Source organism: Balaenoptera ricei, chromosome 14, assembly GCF_028023285.1.
Source record: "Balaenoptera ricei isolate mBalRic1 chromosome 14, mBalRic1.hap2, whole genome shotgun sequence".
In the NCBI taxonomy this organism is placed as follows: Eukaryota; Metazoa; Chordata; class Mammalia; order Artiodactyla; family Balaenopteridae; genus Balaenoptera; species Balaenoptera ricei.
This window is the reverse complement of record NC_082652.1, coordinates 35,112,032-35,132,365: the sequence shown is the minus strand read 5'-3', so window position 1 is coordinate 35,132,365 and position 20,334 is coordinate 35,112,032. Positions and strand designations below refer to the sequence as shown.

Below are 20,334 nucleotides of genomic sequence, written 5' to 3'. Positions count from 1 at the left end.
TAAACACTGCCCCCAAATAACCCGTAGTGAATACTCCAAGGGCCTCTCTAGAAAGCTCTTGCCGTTTGGTCAAAGGCAGGAGAAGGTGAGGGATGCAGGAGTGTCTCAGGTAACGTGCAAATGGTACCTGTTGTCGGGGGGAGGGGGGCCCGTCTGATTGGCACCAGCCGTGCGGCTAGCTGTAGCAGATAATACCATGCATCGCCAACTTCTGAATCCATTGGCACCCAGCGGCAGCTCCCAGAGGTGCCACAACATTGTAATTTACAAATCAATGTGAGTAGGAGAAAATTTTGGCAGCCCTCTTTCATAAATGAGAATCACAGGTGAGGGTTACTGTCTGAGCGAGAGCTTCGGCCCAAAGCTCAGAATGTGAGTGGAAGTGCTGGGCTGGGTACTGCCTGGGCAGCTCATGGTTAGTCAGGTACAAAAGGCAGAGTGGGAGCCAAGCAGGCTCCTTGGAGGGGCCAGCGCCAGGGCGGATGGGAAGACCCAGGGAAACACTGTGTGTTCTGCGCCCAGAGCAAGGCCCCAGGCATGGCAAGTACTGATAAATGGTGGGTGAGAATCTGGGCAAAATCCCACGCTAGTTCTTGTGTTTCTAGTAAAAAATGAGTTGTGCTTTTTGAACGCTAGGTACTTTAAAGAATTTACTCTTCACAATAACTCGGCAAGATAGTTTTCTAAAGGAAGAACTAGAAGATATGAGTGGTGAAGTGGTTTATTTGATGCCGTGTCGTGAGTAAGTGGCAGAAAACAGGCATTCCCACAGCAGCCCTCACTCTCACCGGGGCACACAGGACAGGTACCGCCTGCTTCTGACACCCGTAAGCGCTGGGACATCACAACAGGATGTTACCTTCTTGGGACAAAGCCCAAATCTAGTAGAACTCAATATATTAAAATAGACAAGAAACAACTAGAATCATGCAGTCCAACAGAACTTTCTGTAGTGACGGGCAGGTTTTATATCTTTGTTGTTCAATATGGTAAACACCAGTCACATGTGACTACTGAGCGCTACAAATGTGGCTATGGTGACCGAGGGGCTGAATCTTTCCTTTTATTTAACTTTAATTAATGTAAATTTAAATAGCCACACGTGACCAGTGGCTACCGTATTGCACAGCACTATGTGCCGAGACTATTTGATTTGAAAGGAACCCTGGGGGCCACCTGCCCTCCTTTCCCCAAATACGGAAATTTCCTTCGCTCTGTCCCTGACATGTTCAGCCAGCAGTTCTCGTTACATATTTTTAATAACAGGGAGGTCTTCACCTGACTTGGGATCTGATGCCTTTGTTAGGAAATATCTTCCTACCTAACAGTTGCCTGCTCAGGGGTATGAGCTGGGGATACAGTTGGGTTTTTGGTGTGAGAAACCCATCTGTTATTCCCTGGGGTTATCTCCCGATTTGCTGTCCCTCTGCTGTTCTCGTGCCTGTGAACTTTTGGTGCCCCCTCGGCATCTCAGTTCTCTGGGGGTACAGGGTGGTGCTGCCCCCCCCCCAGAATCCAGGCGGTCCCATCCTACCGGCCTGCCGCTGGACGAGCACGCGATGCTACGTGAACGCGAGCATGGTTTCCCCACAGCAGGTTTGCTGTCTGCCCAGATTCCTTCTCAGGGCCCTGGGCAGCCCCACTGCCTCCGGGGCCGGAAGCCTGGCTGGTGGACTCAGCTTGCTTGTTGTCTGATGCCTCCCATGTCCTTCTGGGGTGCCTGGCCCTGCTCTGTCTCATCCTCACCATTGCTTGTCCTTAGAGATGCTGTACAGAGAGTTAAACTGCTGGTGCTTGGCCTCCAGACTAGACCGTATCCTCCATCTTTGGGAAACTTGAGTGTTTTAGAAAAAACATATTCCATATCATCTCATCAACTAGAGACTCAATCCTGTCCTCCATTTCCTTATTCTCTCCAGCTGGGTGGTCATTACCCCGTCTGTGCTGTTCCTTTCCCCACGCTGGTCTTTCCCTTTCCCACTTTTATGTAGTCACCTCTCCCAGAGTTCAGTGTGGGTCAAAGAGGTGCTAAATAAATCTTGGTTGAATGAAAGATGTTGAGAAGGCTGTCCTTGTAAATGATTTAACAGAATCTTTCATTATACACTCACGATCTAGATAACGCGAAGAGACTACATATTATGACAGTTGGGTGAAATCATCGCTGGTTGACTCTAAGAAATACAGTGTTCAAAAACATCAATGAGATGAAATTGGTATGGTTTAATTTTAGTGAACTCTTTCATTTCTTAGTTACCTACATGTCCCTGTGAAGTGAATAATTAACATTTCCTTCTTATGCATGGGGATATTTTATAAAATATTGAACCAAGAGAAAGTGGAGGCTGTGGAAACATTAAGACTGTATCCATTACTTTAAACGAACTTCATCTGGGCTTAAGCAAAGGGGGAGGGCATTAAATAAGGGCTTGCTAGAACACTGAATTCTCTGTGATGAGATACATGTACATGAGGAAGAATCCAAAATGAGCTGAAAAGTAGGATACTAAGGACTCCACGACTTCCAAATTCATAACTGAGTATGGCACCTTTTATCCTGATGGATTTCAAAAGCCTGAACGTTCTGTATTATCTATTATAGAAATTTAGTTTAAACTCTGCTAACATTCCCTAACAGCACTATTTATTGGATATCTGTAGCCCCCGGCCACCTTCAACTGATACACATGAGTCCTCTGCACTGGGTATTAATTACATGGCTTACTTGTTTCAGTTATATAAGTAATTAAGAAGCATTCTAAAGGTTGACCTTTAGGGAAACATATCTTTTCCTTTGGACCTGTGATAATTTAACAAATAGTGAGGTTTGTGAACTTCCCAAATATTTAGTTAACAATTTGGGATGTGTGGAGCTCATGCACCCAGTAGAATTCTGGCTCAAAACATGCCTTGGAGATAACTATCTGGTCTCCCCAAAGGACAAAAGTATAAAGTCACACTGTTATAGAGATATTGGGTTTGGGGATTCCTCGTTTCCTTCCTCACCATTTCAGCGAAGTTAATTCTTGTGGAAGAAAACATCCCCAAATTAATACAAGCAAAGGATATTAAATGGGCAGACAATTCTAATTGGGACATAACCTTATGGTGTTTTAACAATGTTACAACTAGAATCAGGTTGGCAGTCTCAAGGGATAAACTGTATTGTTTCTCATTGAAAAAAGAATAAGTACAACAGCTTTGAGTGATGGTTCTTTCATAGGCTGAGATGTAATTTTCCAGTTATATGAAATAATATTGTTCTACTCCAATTTACACTATACATCTGACTTTGCAAATGAATCTCATATGTTACTTTCTAACATGGCCACTTTCCAAATTATACCTAATCATAGAGGTAGAATCTGTTTTTTAATTATAGTTAACCATTTAAAAAATTGTCATTAAAATAAATTCTCATTGAGAAACAATTCATCAGGAAAAGATCAGAGGGAATATTTACCAAGCAGAGGCAGCATGGTACGATGGGAAGTGAACAGATTGTGGAATCAGACAGATCAAGGTTTAAATCTCCATTCTGTCACTTACCAGCAGTATAATCTTGGGCAAATTAATTACCTCCATTTTGTATAAAATGAGGGTATGAACCGCTACCCTAGTAACTTTCAGAAATAGGGACAATATATGTTAAGCATAAGCCTATTGAAATTTCTCAGTAAATTATAGTCCTTCTTTTTTCCCTTTTTTCTCCTTCTTCTCCTTCATCATTGGCTTATTATCATTGCCATCGTTCATTATCCCACGTAAGTACATCAAGCATGTGATGAAGATATGGAAGTGTTCAGTATGGTGTACGGGCTGAGCACTGGCCTGGGGCTGAAAGGCCTGCCTGTTCGTAGAAAAGTCAGTCCCTCTCTCTGGGTCACAGCTGAGGAAAAGGAATGAAGGTGACGTAAGAACTTGTCTGTTGGAGTCAAGAAGTGCTTTCATACTGTGAGCCAATCAGGAACTCTTGGCACCCATGATCAGTTGTCGTTTTCAGGAAAGACAGGGCAGCTGGACTGCAGCCTGGGAGAGCTGCCAATTAAATTTACCAAGCTTGGGACAGTTAACTGACAGTTTTTGGACTTCATCAGGGTTTTCTGATTTTTCTGACTTGTCAAGAGTTGGTTTATCAAGAGTGGATACAGACTCCCCTCCTCTGCCCCATCCTGGTCCTTCCCATTCCTGTGTCTCCTCCCCCACCACCAATCATTAAACTCTTCCTTAGCTTAGATCTGCTTAAGGAATGGGCAACAAGTTTCAAACTGTGCTTTGGAAGCCCCCCACCTTCAGGGAAACTTGCATGCAGGGCAGTGGACGGGAGGGAAGGGGATTTGGATTTGGATTTGAATTCTCCTAGTCTTGCTTCAGTGTGAGTACTGCAATCATCTCTTGGTATCCAGGCACGCTCAAGTCCCTTCTTTGAAATGGTGCAGTATTTGCATATAACCTATGCACATCTCCGTGTACTTTAAATCATCTCTAGATGACTTATAATACCTAATACAGTGTAAATGTTCTGAAAATAGTTGTAAATGCAATGGAAATGCTATGGAAATAGTTGCTGGCACACGGCAAATTCAAGCTTCCTTTTTGGAACTTTCTGAAATTTATTTATTTTTCCAATATTTTCCATTTGCGGAACCCATGGATACAGAGTGGGGACTGCTCTATGTTTAATATATTCTGCTTTATATGAACAAGGAATTCCATGGTTAAAAATGTCAAAAGCACTGAGCTAACTGTCCTTTGAAGTTCTTTCCCATATTGTGTTGACTGTGCGTGTTCAGTTCACAAAGAGGAAAGCCTTAACGAGATGTACTTTCTAGAAACCTTAGCAACAGACTAAACCCAAACCACATTAGACCCAGTGCCTAGAGTAGAAAAAGCCGGGAGCAGGGCTGGTGGCAGAATTTCTTGAGTAGACAGAACACCAAGATCAATGATGATCTCATGTTCCATGACTGAGGACCGCTAACAGGTGGGGTGAGAGGACTGAAGAAGACACCCACCCCCCTACAACCAAAGAGCCAAGGGAATGCTGGTTAATCTCTCCAGGCCTCAGTTTCCCCAGCTGTAAACATGGTTTTGGGACAGTTTCCCATTCCAAATTATATAATAAAATAGCTAAGCCCAATTCTCCTTTGCTCAGTAAGGTGTGGAGGAAGGGAAGGAGTATAATTAATGTCATGTGTCTGATTTCTAAGGGTCATTTCAGTGAGGTCAGTGAAGGCTGGTATTATGGCCTTGCCTAGCTGAGTGCAGTCTTCCAGGGAGTTCCATGACACCACCCTGGGAGATGTGGGGGTGCTGATGATGGGTGACATAGGAGACAGAGCAAAGACAGGCCAGACAGTGCAACTCTCTATAAGCAAGGCCAGTTTGGAGGAGGAACGTGGAAGTAGTTTCACATTTCCCATCACAGAATAGCCATAGGAATTGGTCACCTAGATTTACCAATAGAATCTAAGAAACAGCTGTTGGCTTTGGGATTTTTTTTTTTTAAAGCAGCGTGAAAGTCAAAATAAACGTTTTTAAAGAAGCAGGAAAGCTCATATGAGACATTTTTGATTGATTGTTCAGTTCATGAGAACAGCTGGCATGAAATAAAATGTTTCTTTTTCTGGGCAGTGATTGCCTAAGTCAAATATGGCAAAGGGACCCACACGATAATTGTTGGCCTGTAGATCGGATTTTTCATAAGCGTCACCGCGCAGCCCTCACAGAGAGTTCTTGTTTCTAGTGGATTTGTTCACCTCCTTTGTGAAAGCCTTAGAGAGAAGGCAGCAAGCAGGAAAATCAGTTATTTATAGGCGTTTTTGACTAAAAGTGTCTGTTCAGCGTGCCATGAAATACTTCCAAGAGGTGGGAGAACAGGAAACAATCTCAAATCAACGAGAAGCCTGGAGGAGTGTGATGGGGGGAAGATTTTACAGGGGAATCATTTTCAGAAAGCTCAGGTTCATTTGCAAACAAATGACAGTTACTTGCACTGACACCCCCTGAGTTACCGAAAAGCCAGCTGAACTTCTACTAGTTAGGAGAGAAGAAGAAGAAGAAGAAGAAAAGATGAATTATCCAAGGATTACAAGTAGTCGTGATCCTTTAAGGGACTTAAAAGGGGCGTCTCTCTGTATGTATTTACTGCTGGGGGCCACCAGTCAGACTGATGCCTGGAGTACAACCTGGGCCAGCAGGTGGCCTGTGATGGAGCTGGCTTCTGAGAATGAACAGGAGTGATCAGGGACTTTAGACACGAGCAAAAAAGAGTGATGGACAAGGACCTATTGTCATCTGCCAGCAACGGTGGAAGAACTCCCACGCACTGAAGCCGCCTTGGTAGAAACACCCAACAGAGACCCAAGAAAGGAGGTGAGTGGATAGAGTCCCCTTGTACACAAGCCCCATAGCTGTTGCTCTTAATTAGACTTGCCCTGTGGACTTACCAAAGCTGCCTGGAATAAGGCAGCAGGTCTTGACAGACTTAGGATCTGAAAACAAAAGCAGGTTTTGTCTAAACACACACGAAAGCTTGAGGAGACCAGAAAAATTGTGTTCCATTAGCAAATATCGAGCCATGGGGGAAACCTGACCTACAGAAGCTGAGCTATCAAAAGATTGACCCTTTGTGATCTTTTCATCTGCAGACAAAAGCTTTATGTGTTTAGTTGGCACATGGGGCGAGGAAGCCTTAAATCTACATTGTGAGGAAGACTTGTCATCCGACATTGGGAGACTGCTTTCCTTCCCCAGAATCGGATATGTTCAGGCTAACCTTGGTGTAACGAAAGTTCGATCAAGCAAAATGTAACAGAAAAAGTGGTATATGAAACACGTGAAGAAGCAGTGAAGCATGCTAACATCTGAGGATTTGTAAACTCAAAACATTTCACATTATAGTTTTTACTTCTTTCCCAAATTTGAAATGAAATATTTTTCTAAGACCTTAACAAACGCAACAGTCATATCATTATGCCCATTTTGCAGATATAGAAATGGAAGTACTAAGTAGAGGGAGCCCAAAGTCACGTGGGAGGTCAGTAGTGATAGTAAAGCCAATGTTTTCATCTGTTAGACTCTACTGCCCCCTTCAGTAAATACAATGATGAATCTAGTCTGATAGTTCCCTAGCATCAGGTTCAAGTGTGGCCCTTAGATTGATCTCTGTACTGGACTCATCCCAGAGCTACAGAATCAGAATCTCTTGGATCGATGCCACAAATCCTCATTTTATAGACACCCTCAAGGTGGTTCTTGCACACACAAAGTTAAGGAACTATTGCCCTAAATATTCAATGACAGAGCAAGTGGCCACACACATATATGACTACACATGCAGACGAATGTGGTATCATTGCGCTCATTTTTACCCACATGGATGCCACTATATAACGTTTCATACAGCATTTTCAACTTTAGAGCTAGATCTTCTGTTTTCTCACTTTTGAATTTCAAAAGCAATGACCAAGAGATCAACCTGTAGCCCTTGATGTCTCCTACGCATTATTTGTTTCACATTTTCTAGACTTACCCTGATTTAATATATTTGTTCCCATTATCCCAATGTAGCATGTCCTATGTGTCACATATTACATACACACCCCCCCACACACACACACATTGCTTTGAAAAATATGGTTACAGCTATGTTAATAATTTTCATCCTAGGAAAGTGAGGTGAGAGGTGAGAGGAGCTGGCTGCCAAGATAGTGGAAGATGCCAGAAAGAATCATGTCGTCCTCACAGTCCAGTCCCAGGGCTCTGAGTGTAATGCCTAGAGATTACACACCCGAACTTGGAGCCGTTCTGCTCACTTTGTCCTCCGTTGGTACAGGGTTTCCTCATAATAAAACCATTGGGATGCAGGAGGGATCGACAGGGATAACAGGAGAAACATACCCATTTCTTTTATTTAGAAGTTAAAAGTCGTACCCTGCCATTTGTAACCACAGAATTACAAACTTCAGGTAATTATTTAGTTAACAACTGTCTTCATCTCTTGTGAACCTTTTAAGCCAACACCATGCTTCAAATCTCATTTTCAGATCAGTTCTTTGCCTCCCTGTACCTTGACCCCACTGCCTTAAATGGATGGAGTAAGAAAGGATGAGTTAGTCTTTGAAAAGAGCCGTAAAAGTTTTCATAGATGTGAAAGACATAGTGGGAAAAAGAACAGGGCTGTAGCTGGGCAGTTTGTGTGCTAGTCTCAGCCTGCTACTGATGAGATTACTCATCTTTGTCAGTCAAGGTATTTCCTTAGGGTTTATTTTTCCCACTTTTAGAGAGAGTAGTTTGCACTAAATAATCTCAAACAATTGTTCTGTAAGGGGATTATTAGGTGAGAAATAGGTAGGTGGAAAGATGCTACGCCCAACTTCCAGGGAAGAGTTTGTGAATGAGAAGGTATAGCGAACGGCCTTGCAATGAGGAGGCTCAAGAACGCTAAAACCCATCATTTTTCTGAAAAACAGAAAATAAAGCCTGCCTGCTTCTTTAATTACACACCTTAAAGTTTTAGAGACTTGGAGAGTAAAATCAGCGAGGAGTTTGACAATGTTGCAAGTATATAATTAACAGTGGTTAAAAAAAATGAGAGGAACAGAAGTCATTTCCTTTCATTGTTGTTGGATGTCTCTTTGTATGAAAGGGATTTATCCTTACACTAAGGAAGCAGGACACCCCTAGTTGGTTTATACTAGTGGTCTGAGATTTAAAATAATCACTTTAAAAGCAACGCAAGGTGTTTTTTTAGCAGGAGCTATGAAAAGTCTGTTTCCCCACTTTATAGCCATTCTTCCTTCGTGGACTTTGTGAAATGGTACGTTTGAAATAGATCTTATGTCATGAATCAGAGATCAAAGAAAGCATAAGTATAAATGCATATTTTAGAAGTATGGGTACAGGAATGCCTATGCAGATGTAACGTGTATATATGGACCTAGACACATGCGTACAACATAGAGTAACTCTAGACTCCACATAACTCTGCTTTCTAGACAGTTCTGTGATAGCACAAGTCTGAATTTTGCAGGAAGTTTCCAAATTCTGGGACAACAAGGAGTAGAAGCTCCAGCTGATAGAGAAGAGTGGCAATGTACATGAAAGAAAAGGTATACTTACCTAGAAAGCCCATTTTGTGAGTGTAATTAGAAGTCTATTTTAGAAATGGAAACAAGGCAGGGAATATTGCTAAACTTTAACAGGTGGAAAAAAACAATTTTTTTTTTTTACAAGATAATCATTTATATTCTTAAACTTAAAAGATAAGAGAATCAGAAGAGGTCGTTCCTTGGTCATATGAGTGTTCCCCAAGAAATAAAAGTGTTAGACAATAGAAGTAAGAAATTGGTCACGGCAAATGAAGGAATGAGCTCCTTACACTCTATTCCCTCCTTTACCTTTGCTAATTGTTTAACAGTAATTAGCTCTTTATCTTTACCTTTTAGTTACAAACAGGATTGGGCTGAAGGAGAATAAATCATTCACTGAAAAAAAATTAACCCCCCCTCCTTACCGTACCGTGGTTTCTGTCCAAGAATTTATTAAAACACTTAAATATGCATTTACAAAAATTGAGTAAAACGATTTTTCCCTGTGTCCTAATGTGTTCCAAATGGCAGTTACTAGGGACACAGCCTGCTGGTGGGGAATGAGGCGAGATGGTTTTGAGAAGCAGATAAGTGAACCGTTAATGTGAAGTCCCAAATGCATGTTATTTTTAGCCAACAGGAAAACTTACGGATTCAAAATTTCAAATGAGTAACATAAATCATAGTAAGGTCTTATAACTCCTTATGGATTTCAGTAATAGTAACCTGATTTGACCTGAAAAGGCCAAGTTTTTTTTTCTCTACCAAGCTATCCTGGCAAATGACAGAAAAAAAATCTGTTCAGAGGTACTACAGTTTGAACCATATGAGGTTACTGATTTCAGCTGTTTGGAACAATAAAGATGGAATTTTTCCATGATTCAACTCACCAATGAGCACAGTAATCCACCAAGAGAGGTTGTTGCTTTTGAACCTAAAACTAAAATGGTAAAAAACCTAGTCTAACCACCGAGTCAAAGCCAGCTGGCCATATTGCATATATATTTTAGTGACCCCTATAAAACCATAAGCAAAAAACCAATGTGTTCTACCATTCACAAATCACTGTTTGTGTTGGATCATGTAAAGGCATGATCTCAAGTGGACCAGAGATTATGGATGAATGCTTCTTTACTGAATGGTAAATATTTACCCTGGGCTCTTGTATTTAATTTTCAACCAAGCAAACTGTCCTCTAAGGAGAATGGAGAAAGAGGAGATGAAGTCCACTGGCCACTAAGCGATCCAAAGCTGGTTTTTCTTTTTTACTCTGTGCTAAGCAATGCTATACCTTCCATTAGTAGATTGGACTCTGTGGGATCTGAAAGTCTGTGCCATGAAACCTTTGATTGCGGCTAACCAAGCACTTTTGGTATAGCTGAAAATGTCTTTAGCATAATGAAACTGCAGACCAAGAATAATAAAGTTGAACAACTTTCAGGAAGGATTTTTGATCTTTCTTTTACTACCGCTGACTCTTTCTGGACCCCTGCTTTCTCAGAATATTTTGCCAATTGTCTCCTCTGCCCAATACTGGGATATGAGTAACAGAGAGAGTTATAGAGAATCATAGAGAGAATTACCAGAATCACTGATTCTACATTCAAAGTAGGATCAGGCAGAAGTAACCTCATTTTTCTATCAAGAAAGAGGAACATCTCTACTAAGATCAGGGAAAAAATAGGGAGAAGATTGTACAAGCCACGTAGGAAATATATTCAAGAATCTTGACACTTTTTGCTGGATTATTAAGGCAATTTAAATTGAAAATAAAGAAAATCGTCAATGTGGTTAACTTTTTTTTTTTTTTTTTAAAGGCAGCAAGGAAACATCACAGTAACCAAAGTCACTAGCAGAACTGCTCGGCCCTGTCACACATTTCACATAGTTTTTTTTAAACGGATTTAACATAATTTAAATTGTTCTAAAATAAGAGGAAGGAAAACCTCAGCTGGGGAAAGAAAACCCCACTGGGCAAAGGCTGACATAGTCTTGAACAAAATTTTGAAAAATAATTGTACCTGCATTGAAAAAATAACTCTGGGTTCATGCTTGTTATGAATGATTCTTCAGTGATCTTTTGTGGAGTCTTATTTAACCAACAGGGAAAAAAAGCCACAAGAAAATCCACAAAAACCCCAACCATCCAGAAATGTTACTTTTGCAAAGGAACAGTAAGCATTCAGGATTGTTGTCATGGAAAACAATGGATCACATTTCAACCATTAAGACACACAATGTCCTCTCATGGCATCTAGCACCTTAGATCCTCTGTCAATTAAAGATTTTATGCAGCCTCTTGCAGACACAGATGTGTAGGTATCTGATGTCTCTACCTGTTTTCTTACCATCTGTACACACATCAGATTTTAGCCCTTTCAGTTGTGCTAGCCATTATTTAGAGAAAAAATAAAATAACAAAAACTCCCCCCCCCCCCAAAAAAAAACTCCCACCTAAACAAACAACACACTATCACCAAATACAAAGTAATAAAAGAGTTGTACTCAAACCTGGTCAGTCCTTCCATTTCTTGAAACTTGCACACAAACTGAAGAAACCCACTCAGCCTTAAAAAGGTCGATCATTTTGCTCTCCTAAAATTTCATCTCTGAGGGTGCTTGCTTTCTTGTCCGTCTTGTACGCGCGCGCTCTCTCTCCCTCTCTCTCCCTCTCTCTCTCCGTGTCTCTCTCTCTCTACTTTTACCGAAGAGCGTTTTGTTTCCTTTTTCCTGTGTCTGCCGCTGGATGAATGCAAAATACACGGGTTTGAAGGGATTTTTTTTTTTTTTTAAGGCTAACAGTTGGAAATCTAAAATCTTGCTCTTCTGAATAGCTTATTACGCCAGTCACTCAACACCCATTTACATAAAGAGGCATATACAGAACCAAGAATCCTGCTTTCTTAAAGTGAAAACAAATCAACAACCAAAACTCCCTTTACTCCTTTGACCCCCTTCCTATTTTATTTACTTAACGATTAGCACTTACCCTGAGATGTGCCATAAATGCTCTATTCCAAATATACAAAAGCCAACCACATCTCAACTGAGAATTAAACAGTTTTAATGTCTTCAAATCCATGTCTCTGCTACAAATCCTGACACAGACAGTCACTGGCAGCCGTACAGTAGTTCTAAACAGCAGACATCTGATTCTTGACATTTAAAAATAACAATATTGGAAAAAAAAAGGGAGTCTTTTTAAAATTAACTACAAACAGCTTGTGAGGAAGCACATCTCACCAATTGTATTAACTGGAACTTGCAATGATTTCAAGCTACAGTATTTTATTTTTAAATCAATGTCAGACGGAGACCCAATACCTACAGACCTCTCATTTTCTATATAATCGTGGCAGTGGCCTAAGTTAAATGATTTCCAAGTGATAATTCTACAAAGAGCAGATCAGAACTTTTTAGTATTTAGAATTCCATTATTGGTGAATATTAACCTATGCTCAGTCAAATTAAATTAGGGACATTCCAGCCATTCCATTGCTCATCTGAGATGGGTCACATTTCATGGAGATGCATTCTTAACTGTGTGCACCCAGAGGAGGTCAAATGAATGCATACATTTGCTACAGAATAAGACAAATAATAATACGAAAAAAATGCATTTATTTCTATTTCTGAAGCACATTATAGACTCAGACGGATCCACAGTCAAGTTTTAGCTCTCCCAATGACTATCCATGAGTTCTTGGACAAATGATTTCATCTTTTGTGCCTCAGTTTTGTCATCCATAAAATTGGAGTAAATAGTAATACTAATTTTACAAAGGTGTTTTGGGTACTAAATGAGCTAGTGTATGATTTCTGGAACATAATAGGTATATAGTATATGTCGCTTCCTCCTTCTGTTTTATATTTGGAATGGGTAGGGATCAGGCAAGTAAATGGAGAAATCCAGGCTTTGAAGGCAGACAAATCAGGTTTGATCCTCTGTGTTGCCATGTACTAGCTGTGTATCCTTGGGCAAGTGACTTAATCTAATTTACTAAATCTCAGTTTCTTCAACTATAAAATACCTCATAGAGTTTCAGAGAGCAAATTAGATAACATTGGAAAAGCATCTACTTTAAGCATGTATTAAATGGTAGCTCCAGGCTTTATAACTCTTGAAAATGGCTCTAATTAGTGCTCTGCATATGTAACATAGGAGTTTGAAGATGTGGACTGAGATCCCAGGCCTTCTTGACCAAGTGCCCTACTTTATAGTAGAAGAAGGAGACCCGGAGAGCTGAAATGATGGTTCTAAGCCCTATCATTAGTGAGTGATCACCAACTAGTTAGCGGCAAATAGGAACTAAAACATAGACCCTCTTATTTAAAGTTCAACGCTTTGTCCACTAAACTTTGTGACATTGAAATCAAATATATTTGTACATCCAGTTTCAATATTAGTTGATAATTAAAGCAATACAACTGGAAAAAAAAAAAAAGAACCTATTTGTTCCTGAATTTGCTTCTAAGAATGAGCTTATAAATGAAATTATTCTATAGGAGCTGACAGGGACTGGCTAAACCTATCTTCCTAAGGGGAGCTTCTGCAGGACATAGATTCTCCCTTCCCTATAAAGCAAGAAGAGAGCTGGAAGGACGTCCAGTTCTTATGAGTTTCCCATCTCCTCTCTCCCCTTGTGAATGTCCAGCTTCTTCTTCCCTTTCTTTATATGAGCTCTTCATCTCAGCACACTGGTCGGGAAGAACACACTGCTCTACATTTAGTTTATTTATTAAACATACTATGTCCCCACTTTGAAATATAGGATTTTTTTTTCAGTTTCAAAGTCTTGCACAGAATAGGAGCTCAATAAATGTCAATATTTGCTAAAGAAGATATGACTTGGAGTTAGTGCTAAAGAAGATATGACTTGGAACTCAGTTTACATTTCAAGTGTTGAACTAGCTTGTCTTAGAGTTAATTATTGCTCAATGAAGAACAGAAAATATTACATTTTTTTCAGTCTTTCAATAACTCCGGAATTAAAGACAAAGGTGCTTCTGGTATCAAGTCACATTAGCTATTACTCTCGGGAGGAAGGGAAGGAAATGGGATTGAGGAGGGTACCTGTGTGATCCATTGTAATTAATGTTTTATTTCTCTAGCTGGGTGATGTATAAATGGGTATTTATTTTCTTCTTGATATCTTTCTGTAAGCCTCAAATATTTCATTAAAAGAAACTAGCTTAAGTGGGAAGCAGCCTCATAGCACAGGGAGATCAGCTTGGTGCTTTGTGACCACCTAGAGGGGTGGGATAGGGAGGGTGGGAGGAAGATGCAAGAGGGAGGGGTATGGGGATATACGTATACATAGAGCTGATTCAGTTTGCTATACAGCAGAAACTAACACAACATTGTAAAGCAATTACATTGTACTCCAATAAAGATGTTAAAAAAAAAAAACTAGCTTAAAAGAAGGCAAGCAATTTGAAAATAGAATTTCCAAATCTTTATAATATGAGATCCAATAATGCTACTATACTAAATCCCATACTTAAATCTTCAAGCTTTCATTCTTATTTTACTGAAGAACTTGAATAATAATATGTTTACTTTAAAGATTTTTCTTCCTCCTTGCTCACCATATCATGTCCTTGATTCTGGAGTTGTGCTGAGGTGTTTTGGAAAGAGCTATTTTGCATCAGATAGATCTAAGTCTAAATCTCAGTTCTACAACTTACTGGCCACATAGCATTATGTCACTTGATATTTCTAAGCCTCAGTTTCCTCTCTTGCAAAAACTGAGTGTTATTATCTGTAGCTCTCAGGACTATTATGAGGATTAAATGAAATAACAAATGTGAAAATGTTTGCTACAGTATCTGGTACATAGTAGATTTTCAGTTAATATCATTTTCCTTCTTCCTTTCCTTATCCTTCCACTTTTCACCACTACTTGAGCTTTTAACTTCGAAAAGGTTATAAAAAGGAAAGGAAAATGAACTTAAGGTAGGAAGCAGGCAATTATGCTAGTATCATGAAAGCATTTTGTTACTAACAAAGGCTGATCCTAGATCCATGTACAGTATCCTTTTAAATTAGATATTTCTTATCTAATCTCATCACTACTTATTAAAGTTCAAGTTTTTTTAAAAAATTGAATTTGTTTTGTTTTTGCCGCTAGTCACAAAACCTTCATAGACAAAAATGTATCCTAGGTTTTCTATCTCCTTACACATCCTTTCTTCAAGACAGATATCTTATCAAAATACTTTATTCTCAATAGTGGATGAGATTTATGTGCTTAAAGAATTGCTAAAGCTTTCAGTTGTAACCTTTGTAATGGTCTTTTCTATAAGTTAAGAGACTTGGGTTCTGGTCCTACCTCTGCCACATACTAACAGTATGACCCACTAGGCCTTTACCTTTCTTTGAGTCTAGTTGTTTATATGCTAAATGAATGAAGAGGTTGGATTAAATGATCCCTTTAGCTCTAAAGTTCTGTTAGTGGTTCTTGATGACTTAATTAACACATGTAACAACCTTATAGTAAATTAAACGATGCCACCTTCAGTAGGAAATACTGTGTTGTTTGTGAAAACTATCCAATAATAGTGGCCTCTTCTGAACTCTGGGAATGGGCTCTGGCACTGTCCTTGTCCAGTGACTGCCATTGACTGTCCAGTGACTGGAATATTTTCAGGGCTTGGTGGAGGCATTCCCAAGGGAGTCAGCTTTGTCAGAAGAAATCCAAAGAGAGCAACAAGATGAATGTCTTGGTGGAAGACTTTTTCCCTTGCATTTATTCTTAAGAGTAGGAAATGATTATGTCATGATTTTATAGTTCAGTAAAACCTTTTTTAAAAAGATGAGGATAGCAAGGGAGGGCGGAGAAAGACACTTTGAAAAGGAAAAATATGAGGATCCCTCTTATGGAAGGTTGCGTCTTGGGAAAAATGACAATACTAGAAGGAGGAGGTAGGGAAGAAAAAGACTCTTCCCCTGATATTATTATCCAGGGGAAATCTGTTTTAAGTGGATTGGAGGGCAGTAGGAAAAATAGGAGACTGTGGAAGGGGAGGAGTGGTCTTGGGTCTGTACGTGTGTGGGATTTACATTCTGACACTAATTGTATTTTATCGTGCAGATGCTTCCCCTTCTTTTCCTCCTCTTCTCTGTTGTCCTGGGTCTCTGGAGCTGTGCTGTCAGGTCCCCAAACTGGCTCCATCTCCACCTCTTCAGGGCGCAGGGCATCACCCCAACTCCCTGTGCTCTGGGGGGTGGGGACTTGGGTGGGGGTGTGATTAGTGTTGGTGGTGGTACGAAAATTGCAATGGTGAAGATGTAGATTAATTTTTCCAAACTAATAGCTTCAGGCAGAATTTAAAATAATAATAATAATAAAAAAACTGAATAGATCTAATTAAACTCTTTCCAGAATTCCAAAGATCATTGTTGACTTTTGTAAAAAGGCGGATTTATTTTAAAATTCTGTGTAAACTCCCCTTTTCTCTCCTCCCTATCCCACGATCCTTCAGACAAAAGAGGAACGCAAAACATTAATAACTCCTTGCCTTTAGGTAGGCGTGCTTTTCAAAGCACGTTTATATATAGTATCTCAAGATAACTGGATGAGGTTGCTAGCAGGCTTGTTTCCTGATAGGAGCCCTCAGCCCCAGAAATGCTAAGTAATTCGCTCAGGTTCATATAGGCAATTCATAGTAGAGCCAAGACTAGGACCCAGGAGAAAATACCACACAATCAGCAGGTACAACATCTAAGCATCCATCCCCCCACATAAATGGTACCTGAAGGTACTGGCAGGAACGTTCTTGTTGACACGACTCTGACTTCACCATGGCCTGGTCCATGTTAACTGAGGCTTTCTGGTAAACCTCTCGGGCTCGACTCACGGTCAGCGTGGAGGACCAGGCGCTCTTCTTCAGCAGTGGCGCGTCTAGGGTGACGGGCAGGTTGGCACAGGTGGAGCACTTGACATCGTTGTTACTCCGGGAGGCCTTCACAGCCTGCTCGCTGATGGTGTTGTAGGCCTCCATGAAGTACTGTGAGGCCGAGCGGTCGGGGCACCTGCCCATGGTCATCACGCCCGAGGGGGCATGGTAGATGCACATGTCGCCGTCGAGGTTGTCTTCGGAGCTCCACCAGCCCGGGGAAGTGTTGGTGCGGGGCTTGGGCTCGGGGCGGCGCTCCTTACTCTTGCTTCGCTTGCCGTACCTCACGGTCTGCGTCTCGTCGGGGCTGGCCTTGCCCCCGTTGACGCTGCCCTTGGACGGCCCCTCCAGGGAGTGCGATTTGGTGAAGAGTTTCTGGACCGAGTGGACCAGGTGGCGGATGCGGCCGGGGCTGTCGCTGCGGTGCTCCACGGCCGTGCGCTTGTACTGCAATGTGTGGTAGCCATCCCTGTTGAGAGGCAGCTGCCTCTCAAACTGGTCCAGGAGGTTGGCGGGGATGCGGTTGGCCTTGGTGGCCAGGGTGCGAGGCACCAGGGCGCACTCGTCCTTCAGCTCCTGCTGCGAGGTGTAGTGTCGGCGCGGGAAGGTGCTGCTGGCCAGCGGGTCGCTGAAGGGGCCCACGCACTCCGCCTGGAAGGAGGTACGCTGAGTGTAGTAGGGGTGGTCGGCCGGGTGGTGCTCCACCGGGCTCAGCAGGTATGGCTTGCGGTCTGCGTGGTGCGACAGCGAGTCACAGGCCGAATCGCAGGTGACTCCGTGGTGATGGCTGCGGCTGCCTGATAACCCTTTCATCGCTGATGGGGCGCAACCACGGGGGTCATGGACACCCGGTGGTTAGGTTCCAGACCCGTCTCCCGCAAGGACCTGGGGGAATGAAGGAGAGGGGGACAATGGTTAACGCTTCGCTTGGTCAATAGATATTGCTCTCTTTCCACGTGTGTCTGCTACTGAGTTGGTTTTCTGGCAGAACTCATGACTCTCCCTAAAAGCAGCTTTAATGCATTGTTGGAAAAGCCCTGTTACCTCTGTAGGCCAGGAAAGCCCCTGCCAGTCCTATAGGAGAGACAGTAGGGGTGAAAGCTGTAAACCCGGAGAACGTATAAAAATGCTAAACTATTTTTAAATGACTTGGGAGAAAAACTGCCCCTCCTTCCAGGGTTCCAATAACTGTATCTTTCCCCTGCTGCTCTCCTTTTATTCTTAACTGTATGTTAATCGTCAAGCTAGCAGACCGGAAGGGCTCACTTAATCTGGGAAGCTTTTGCTGATCCGCCCCCTGCAGAGAGAATTAGTTCCCCTCTGTGCTCGCAGGGCATCTACTGCACACTCTCCAGCTCCTCTGGAATGCTTTGTCTCATGCTTTCCCTGCTAGCTCAAGCTCCTTGAGGCTAGCTTACCTCTTAGCCACCTTTACATCCTTTACATCTCCCTACCTTGTACCAGGTGGGCCACACAGACACACAGTAAGCACCCCATAAACGTGAGTGAAAAACATAAATAAAAGAGGCTACCGGCACCTTATAACTTTAGGATATATCTCTGTATCTTCTTTCACATACTTTCCCGTTAGAATTCCGTGGTAACAATTACAGCAAACAATCCCCCCATGGTAATTAGAGTTGGAAAAACTAATGATGTGGCAAATAAATCAGAGCTGTAGAGAAAATCTGCCCGTGTGTTTCTGTCATCAGAGAATTAAGAGCTTCCTGTCAACAAACTGAGAGCCGATGAAGAACAAATAAGCTTGAATTGGCTAATTTGAATATCAGGGCATCTCCTTTTGCTGGTTTAAAAGTTTCTGGTAAATATTTACAAGTGATGGCAAGATGGCCAAAGGAAAGGCTCTTGAAATGTTCCTGAGGACATGAAGGGCCTGAACCTAAGGGTCATGTCTGCCTGGGAGAGAAGGGCATCCTACAGATCCACCTGTGGGAAATCAGGTCATTCCAAGCCTTCCCCGCGCTTTAGTACCGGAGGCTGCTGTTCTCCTGGGCATAGTACTTTCTTTGGACTCTAACAGAGAGAGTTCTTCGGTAGCTGAATGCAATTCTCCTGACAGCCAGATTTTTTTTTTTTTTTAAAGCTTCCTACAATACAAAAATTGTCATATGGAGAGTTGTCCGGAAAAGCCAATGTGACTTTCCAAAAATATCACAAACGTCATTTCAGATATTCAGACGGGGAGAGATAATTGGTTTAATTAAAAAAACAGAATGAAACACCCACATATGGCCTAATGAAGAAAAACACGGAGTTTTGTGGGGTCAGGACTTGTCTGTTCCTTGGGACATACTGTGTGTGGGAGCTCCTGACGAAAATCTCTAACCATGTTTTATGAAGCTCCTTTTCTCCTCCTAGGCTCTCAGTTTCTGGATTCGTTGCTCGGGAAAACTGATGGGAGGTTTTAATCACTGGAATCTTTTGAACTTGGTTAGTCTACTAAATTAGGAGCTTCTTGACAGTAGAGACTATGTTTTATGCATCCAGTGGCCAGCAAAGTGCTTGGCTGATGGTGGGAACTCAGTAAAGCATTTAGTCAGTGAATTAATGCATCAATGCAAAATTTCCCAGGGTGATCCATCCTGTGGTTCAAGTCACATCTACTGAGTGAGAACAGGACTGTGTGATGAGGGAAGGGCCAAGGAAGGAAGGAAGGGACCATCTCTCAGGCATTTTAGGGACCAGTGGTTTTCAAGGTGAGGCAGGAGGCATACAGGTGAATGTGCCTTTTGCTACCCGTTAGCCTTCCACTTCTGCCTCTCCACGACCCACCAATGAATATCTCACCTCTCAAAATTCTCCCTGCCTTGGAGTTAAAATCTGGGAGTTTGCCTGGCCTGCTGACTACAGGATGTCTAGACTGAAGACAAACTGTTGGAAGGAGAGAAAGAAAATGACACCTGAAGAGACAAAAAGGAAAAGCAGGACTCATGACACCTGTGGTTCAGGAAGAACCTGTAAATCAAAACTTGCCCACTGAGGACACTAATATAAAGGAAATTTTAGCATAAAATACCTTGGTACCACTTTGTATGAAGTTACAATACCAAGAGTAGGCTGTGGCAAAGAGGGATCCAGAAAGATGAAATACATGTTTTCAGCAAAACTGTGGCACAAACTAATTAAGGTGGAAAAATCCATTGCATGAGAAAGTTTCTCTGGATAAAACAGGTCCCATTGAAGACATTTTTGCCTTTTAAATATAGACTTAAAAATAAAAGACAAAAATAGCAAACCAGTTGGATTATGGTCACATACTAAGTTTTATGATTACATATACCTCAATATATAAAATAATATGAAATAATGCTTCAACCTTTCC

General features: G+C 41.6%; 1 protein-coding gene across 6 annotated transcripts in view; it reads right to left on the bottom strand.

Annotated features, from left to right (window-relative positions):
- The window catches only part of DLGAP1 (DLG associated protein 1), a 328,621-nt gene extending 310,751 nt beyond the window's left edge, over nucleotides 1-17,870 (bottom strand). For 2 of the 6 annotated variants that reach the window (XM_059895182.1, XM_059895179.1), the window contains exon 1: nucleotides 16,848-17,870. In XM_059895182.1, coding sequence (XP_059751165.1) covers nucleotides 16,848-17,804 — 957 coding nt within the window. In that variant the 5' untranslated portion in view covers nucleotides 17,805-17,870. Of the gene's footprint in view, nucleotides 1-11,603; nucleotides 11,811-12,081; nucleotides 12,175-16,847 lie in introns of those variants that run through there. The other 4 variants (XM_059895183.1, XM_059895180.1, XM_059895184.1 and 1 more) reach the window with 2 other exon arrangements.
- Between the last annotated feature and the right edge of the window lie 2,464 nt (nucleotides 17,871-20,334).